Raw genomic sequence first — 8145 nt, forward strand, 5'->3', positions numbered from 1 at the left:
TGGCACTTTCATCTCACTCAGCAGGTTTTGAACCCAAATAATTTTAGTGAGGCACAATGCCACTCCTTTGTATTCAGCTTCTGTGGAACTTCTAGACACCACTGTCTGCTTTCTGCTTGACCAAGAGACCAAGTTAGGTCCAAGGTAAACACAAAAACTACTGGTAGATTTTCTATCATCAACATCACTCCCCCAATCTGAGTCACTGAAGCCATAAATTATGCAGTCACTCGACCTTTGAAACCTTAAGCCATGCTGGGTTGTGCCAGCCAGGTACCTCAGTATTCTTTTGACAGCTCTCCAATGAGTTTCTAGAGGATGGTGCATAAATTGTGAGACTTTATTGACAGCAAAGGTAATATCTGGTCTGGTGATTGTTGCATATTGGAGGCCTCCTACAATGGATCTGTACAACGCTGGCTTCTGAAATGCTTCACCATCTTGCATTGAGAGTTTCAAGCTGGAAGCCATTGGGGTAAGCATGGCTTTTGCATCATGCATTCCCGCTTTTGCAAGCAGCTCCTTGATATACTTGGTTTGGCAGAGGAGTATTTCATTGTCGTTTCTCTTAACAGCTTCGATACCCAAGAAATAATTCATTTCTCCTAGGTCCTTTAGAGAAAAGATTGAGTTAAGCTGGCCGATTAGTGTGGCAATTTCAGAGTCTGAGCTCCCTGTGACTAAGATGTCATCGACATAGACAAGAATATAAGTTGTTGAGGATGCTGTAAATCTTGTGAAGAGAGACGTGTCTGAGATAGTGTTATGGAATCCAAAGCTGTCGAGAGTTGTCTTGAGCTTAGTGAACCACGCACGAGGTGCCTGCTTCAACCCATATAGTGACCTCTGAAGTTTGCACACATGATGCAAATGGTTCGGTGAGAGAAAGCCTTCCGGTTGAGTCATATATACTGTTTCTTCAAGGTCCCCATTTAAAAAGGCGTTGTTGAAGTCAAATTGCCTTATTCTCCATCCTTTTGCCAAAGCCAAAGTTAACATGATTCGCACAGTAGGTGGCCTTACTACGGGACTGAAAACCTGGTCAAAATTCACACCTTCCTTTTGGTGAAAACCCTTTGCCACTAGCCTAGATTTGTACTTTTGAATGGTGTCATTGGGATGTCTCTTTATTCTAAAGATCCATTTGCAACCAATGACAGGGGCAGCATTAGGAGTGGGTTTGGGGACTAGCTGCCAAGTGTGGTTCCTCAAAAGAGCTTCATATTCCTCCTCCATTGCTCTTCGCCAATGGGGATAGGTGAGAGCCTCTGCTACTGTCAGTGGCAGGGTCTCCGAGAGGTCAGTGGTACCCTCTTGCACTACTGCTGCATACGTTTTAGGCTTGAAAATTCCAGATTTGCTTCTTGTTTGCATTGGATGCTGGTTCGTTGACAAGGCAGCTGGGGCTGGCAGTACAGCTTCAATCCTGGGTGATTGATGAGCACCTGCATTAGGAGTGACATTGCTGGGAGATGGATTAGCGACAGCAGTAGTATCATCAGAAAGAGCAGAATAATCAGACATAGATACATGTATGGCAGGTAATGATGCATGTATGTCATTGGGAATATTGGAAGTATCATTTATAGAATGCAATGTATGAGGTGCATTAGGAGGGGGTGGGGGTGTGGTGAGAGGAAGAGGTTGAATAATGGGAAGAGGACTGAGATTAAAAGTGGGATTAGGGATTGGTTGTGGGATAGTGTGGTGAGGTTGGGACCGAAATAGTTGTGGGTAAGAAAATTCTGATTCATTGAAGTACACCTTTCTTGAGATAACTTCTCTTCCATTTGGGAATAAGCACCTATATCCTTTGTGGTCTGTGGCATAACCAATAAATATTGATTTGTCAGATCTGTGATCAAACTTGTGTGTATTGTATGGTCTTAGCAAGGGATAGCAAGTGCAGCCAAAGGGTTTTAAAAAATCATAGTCAGGTTTGGTATTGGTGAGGGCTTTTAATAGGGTTTTGTTGTTGAGAAGTTGGGTGGACAATCTGTTTATGAGATAGGTGGCAGTCATGGTTGAGTCTTCCCAGAATGTGAGAGGTAGGTTGGCTTGAGCTAGTAAGGTGAGTGATGTTTCAGTGATGTGTCTGTGCCTTCTTTCAACGGTACCATTTTGTTGGTAGGTGTAGGGACAGGTAAGCCTGTGTTGAATGCCGTGATTAGTAAGAAATTGATTGAATGCCAAAGACATGTACTCTCCTCCATTGTCTGTCTGTAATGCTTTAATTTTCAGTCCTGTTTTGAGTTCAATAGCTGCTTTGTACTGTTGAAAGGCTTTAAAGGCCTGAGCTTTGGTGTTAAGCAGGTAAGTGGTGGTGTGTCTGGTACATGCATCAATGAAACATATATAGTAACGAAAACCTGATCTACTATATACTGGTGCTGGCCTCCAAACATCAGAAAATATTAATTCTAAAGGTGCATAAGATGTACATGAGTCAGGATATGGCAATTGGAGTATTTTGCTTATGCAACAAGCATGACAAAATGAAGGATCAAGACTGTTTTTATTTATTGCATCAGCCAGCTTTGGCACATTACATTGTTTCATTACAAGTGTTACTACTTTATCAGAAGGGTGGCCTAATTTCCTATGCCACTGCTGAGTTATGTCACTGACTCTTTTACAAGTGATGTTTGTTGTGATAAGATCAAACTCCTTTGTTATAGACTTAAGAAGACCTTTGTTTTCTGAATTTTCTTTTTCTTTTTCATGTAGGACAGAGATTTTATTATAAAGAAAAATTTGAGGACTGTCAGTAGTTGAGCCTGAGCTGGCCATAGTGTGTGGTGTGACTTTAGCTGAGGTTGGTGAATTTGGTTCTGCAACAGGTAAGCTTGAAGACTTGGGACCTTAGTCAGGTGTACTTGGTTTTTCTTTGGAATTGTTGGTTGTGAATTTTGATTTTTCAGATATATTGGTGATGCTGTAGGTTGGTATAGAGGGTGGGGAATGTAAAGGCTTGGTGTCAGTGGCTCTTGGGATAACTTGGATTGGTGAACTTGGCTCTGCAGCAGGTAAACTTGAAGACTTGCGACCTTGGTTAGGTGTAATTGGTTTTTCTTTGGGATCATAGGTTGTGAATTTTGATTTTTCAGATATATTGGTAATGTTGCAGGTTGGTGTAATGGGTGGGGAATGTAAAGGCTTGGTTTCAGTGGCTTTTGGGATGACTTAGATCCCTTCAAATCTGTATAGTCCTTCCTTAAGTAGCCCTTGAAGGAGTATCTTCTTGGACATCTGACATTTGACATTGCAAAAATAAGGCCAGAATTCAAAAAAGACACAGTTGTCTAGTGCAAACTTAGCGACACTAACAAGGTTTTTAGAGATAGTGGGTACATGTAGTAGGTTTCTTAGTGTGAAAGGTCTGTTGGACAAAGATGCATGCATAAATGAACTTCCAATATGCTCAATTTTCATATCTTGGCCATTACCTCCATACACTTTCTCTGTGCCTTCATAGTCTGATCTTGTGGCAAGGTTTCTTTGGTCAAATGTGATGTGGTGCGAGGCTCCTGAGTCTGGATACCAGGCGGTGTCAGGGAGAGCTGATGGCAGCGAGAGGAGTGCTTGTGGATTCGCTGCTGTAGGTGACTGCATCTTTGGATCTTGGTAACGTTGCTGATTGCCTGAGGCAGTGTGGAATGCCATTGAAGGTGGTTGAGCTGTGTTTAAGGGTTGCAATTGAGGATTCATGAATTCTGGATTGAACTTATGGTAATATTGTATAACTGTGTGTCCTATCTTTCCACATAATTGGCACTGAGGTCTGCTACCTTGCCACCACATAGACCTTCCAGAACCTCTGAAGTAGCCTCTGCCTCGCGTTCCTCGAAATCCACCTCTGTTGTAGTGATGATAGCTTCTATCTTGTGCTTTTTCTTGTTCCTCACTGCTTTGAGCTACATTTGCATGAACCAACTCTAAATCTGTCTTTCTGAATCTATCAATCAGTTCTTCTTCTGTGAGTAATTGTGACTCAAATTCGCTTTCTTTCATGTGGTCCATTCTTGCTGTAGTAACTGTAATGAATGCTTGATATTTCTCACTGAGACCTCCTAGTGCTGCTTCTATGTATTCTTCCTTGGTAAGTGGTGCTCCAAGAGCGTTCAATGCGTCTGCTACCTGATTGATTTTTGAGATATATTCAGCTACTGAGGATCCTTGTTTCTTGAAAGTCTTCAGCTGTGTCTTCAACTGCTTAATCTTTGATTTGACTCTGGCTTCAAAGTATTCATCTAACACATGCCAGATCTGATATGCATGATCATATTCAATTACTCGATTTACAAAATTCTGCTCCATTGATGCAATTAACCAAGCTACCAGGCATTGATTTCGCACCTCCCAGTCTATGTATTGTTGTGCTTCAATTCCATTACATCTATCTAATTCTGAGTTGAATTGCGCTGGAACCTTTCTTGGATCAAGATGATTTTGAAGCTTGTTTACCTTGATGCATGCTAGTGCCTGTTTCTTCCATGCTTTGTAATTGTTTTTATTAAGTTTGATCGCTGAGAAAGCCGTGAAGGGATTCTGGCTGAGGAAGCTCGTTGGAGCTTGTGAGATTTGTGCAGAGTTATCCATGGATCGAAGAAAGCTCTGATACCAGGTGAAGGTATCAACCTCCTTGAGAAGAGGAAGAAGAAGAATAGAGAAGAGGAAGAAGAAGAATATCTAGAAGATGTTGGAAAGTTTTGGAAGAGCAATTGTAAAATGAATTCAATCACACAAAAGTTAGTACAGGAACTGATATATATACACATAGGGTTTAAACGGAAAGACTAATTAATTTCTAACAACTTTGCTAATTTGGCTCTAACTGACTTCTAACAACTTTGCTGATGTGGCTCAATAGTTCTAACTAACTACACGTGTTTTCTGCAAGTGCAAGGTCATTGCTACTAACAATTAATTATATTAAAAGATGAAAACTCAGGTGCAGTGAACTTTACGTGAAATTGATAATTGATAGTCGTTAAATAAAAATTTAGTTAGTCAAACCATTTAACAACTTTCAATTATCAATTTCACATGAACTAAACTAAACCTGAATTTTTCACTGTATAAAAAAATTTAGAGAACTAACTACATCATACTCAAATCAATTCCTTGTATTTATAGTTTTAAAATTCGAAAAAATGTGAATATTAAATATTAAAGTTTTGAAACCGTGGTTAGCGTGTATCGTCCATCAATATCATCATGCAATCGTGCCCATAACAAATTTTGAAACCATTGTTAGCAGCTTGGTATCGTTCATCTGATAATTGGCAGAACAAGTGCTGCATCAAATGTCGACGGAGGTAGGAAGGAAGTCCCCTAGACGCACCGGTGGCATGTCCGACGCTCTCTCCATTGCCGCCGATCTTGGTTTCTCCGTTTCGCCTCTCACACCCACCCAATCCCTTCAGATTTCGTCCCCTACTACACCCGAAAAGGGCCAAGATCTCATCCGACTTTTGAGAGAACTCTCCTCCGCCCAACGCAAAATCGCTGATTTGCAAGTCGAGCTTCAAGCCCGAAAGGTTTTCCGATCCCCCCCTTTTTTCACGGATCTCCTCATTGTTTTTCTGATTTGCTGTTCTTAGGCATTAACCTGTAGGACGATAAGAATGTTGCACATTTGACTCATGTAATCGAAATGGAGAAGAAGATTGAGACTTTAGCAAGGATTACTGCTATACTCAAAGATGTTATACAGAAGAAGGTGATGAATGATAATATACATGTCGCGGTCCAATTTTCCGTTTATTTTTCTGGTAATCGGTTACTGGCAAGGGTAATAATCAAATAATAATTTTCAGGATCGCATTGTAGCTCGTCTGCAGCAGCCATATTCCCTTCATTGCATTCATGTAGAAGCTGAATATCAGGTTGGTCAACATAATTTTGTTGTTATATTTAACCCTAGCTATCTATATCTGAACTCTTTATAATTTGAAACCATTACAATCCTGTGGTATCACGATTACAAGTTTAATTTGTTTCTTGTTTATTTCTTGAATTTCTGCAGAAAGAGTTTTCTGAGCTGCTGATGAAGGCAGCTAGTGATTATGGTGACTTGACAGCATCAGTGACAGATTTACAATGGAGTCGGAATTTCAAGGACCCTCCTTCAGTCTGGGGAGTATGAATCTATGTTAAATTAATGTTTTAATATTTGAATCTTGAAGTATATATTTATGAATTTCTGTCTTCAACTTGTCTTAATTAAGTATTTAATTACTCTTAAGCCAATTTGCATTATGAACTCTATATTGGAGTTTCACTTAAGATGATAGATTATCTGTGTCTCTTGCACATTTTGAAGGTTAAAGCCAACGAGGTGCAATAATGTACACGCCATTTCGAACTAAATTACCAATTTTCTCCCCAGGAAATGCTTCGACCGATACCTGTAGCTTTGGCATGTTGCACTCGGTTCTTTGAAGCCATGTGTGCCACAAGAGAGTCATTTGCTGCACTTCAAAAACTGAGAGTTGATCATTTTGATTCCCCTCAAACACTGCCAGGAATTTCTGATTGTCTAACTCCACCTCAGTGGAAATCCGAAGCTAACTTTGATGACTTAGCTGCTGACACCAACGAGGAGAACTAGACCAGCGAGCCCAGGGACAAGAGTTTAGCCTCATCCAACGTAGTTGCTGTGTTCTTTGTGTACTAGATCATGCTTGAATCGTCTGTCTGTGCAGTTCAATTGTTTAACTTCATCATTGTTACTGTATTTTCTGAATTGAATCACAATAACCTACTATTTGTCCATGTGAAGATGTGAAATGCTCTGTTTAATCTGCAATGCGGCAAGGTTGAAACTGAGGGGGAAAGGCTGAAATGATTCCGAAGTCCTGACAAATGCATGATCATCAATGCATGATCACTGTAGTTTGCAGTTGACTATCAGTTGAGTCACCAATATGAAGCTACAAATTAAACAAGAAGTATATATACAAATGGGAAGATATATGCTTATAAATCATTAAGATACTAATCTAGGTTCGGAAATGTTGATGTTTATTTAAAAGAAAAAAGAAATAAGGCTGATGTACCAACCAAATTATCCCGGTACGCGGTTAACTCATACGTTAATATTAAATATTAGGGAGCCACTCAATAGATAAAGACTTCTAAAAGATGTTTTCTAGGAACTAAAATTTAATATATGTAATCGATTAAATCATGTTATTTTTATCTAAATTAGGCCAGACAAATTAATTTGATCGAAAAAACAGTGAATCAAATATTGATTTAGTCTAAATTAATATTATTTTTTATAAAAAATAATTACAATATCTTTATTATAAAAAATAATTAAAATACTTTTATTATATATATTAATTTTGAGAATCCTAAATTCTAATCCTTTACTTCTCTGTCATTATAGGATTAGAATTTAAAATTTTTAAAATTAATATATATATATATATATATATATATATAATAGAAGTATTTTAGTCATTTTTTATAATAAGGGTATTGTAATAATTTTCTATAAAAAATAATATTAATTTAGACCGATTTAAGATTTGATTCACAATTTTTTCGGTTAAATTAAATTGTCTAACCTAATTTTGACAAAAATAACACGACTTAATAAATTATATGTGTTAAATTTTAGTTATTAGAAAACATCTTAAAAAAAAGATGTTTTAGACGAAATATTAATCCAATATTAGTAGTTTTTTTCTTTAAATTTGTACGAGATGTCTCTGGTACGGGTTGAGGGATGGATCGAGGACTTGCGAGTCGAGACGGACGTCGGATTATTTGACTGGAGCCAATGGGGGAAGGTACCTGCAAAGACACTCCGACGCTCAAGTCAGAATGGATCTGAGAGGTATAAGGTGTATGGAATGAGTGAATACCTGGAGGGACTTGGGTCCTCTTATTTATAGATGATGGGTGTTCTTATCTTATCTTATCTGGTCAAGATAAGACGGACGTGTGAATTCAAAAGTTGGTTAGGGCCGGTTTTTGGGCCTTTCGGAGTTGGACCCGGGAAGCCGGGTAGGGTGCAATCCCTGGTTTAGAATCTGTGGCCCGGATCCGTAACAGTTGCCCCCACAGCGGGAGAGCGAGCAAGGTTGGTCTGTCGCTGGGAGATGCTGTTTTTATTGTGGGCCTAGGACCTTT

General features: G+C 39.1%; 1 protein-coding gene across 1 annotated transcript; it reads left to right on the top strand.

Annotated features, from left to right (window-relative positions):
* Positions 1-5197: 5197 nt before the first annotated feature.
* LOC112711740 (AUGMIN subunit 2) lies at positions 5198-6777 on the top strand. The gene is made up of 5 exons (XM_025764450.3): positions 5198-5540; positions 5618-5722; positions 5820-5888; positions 6029-6142; positions 6392-6777. The coding sequence occupies exons 1-5, from the start codon at positions 5307-5309 to the stop codon at positions 6611-6613; spliced, it is 744 nt and encodes a 247-aa protein (XP_025620235.1). The 5' UTR covers positions 5198-5306; the 3' UTR covers positions 6614-6777.
* Positions 6778-8145: the final 1368 nt, after the last annotated feature.

The sequence above is a fragment of the Arachis hypogaea genome, chromosome 9 (assembly GCF_003086295.3).
Source record: "Arachis hypogaea cultivar Tifrunner chromosome 9, arahy.Tifrunner.gnm2.J5K5, whole genome shotgun sequence".
In the NCBI taxonomy this organism is placed as follows: Eukaryota; Viridiplantae; Streptophyta; class Magnoliopsida; order Fabales; family Fabaceae; genus Arachis; species Arachis hypogaea.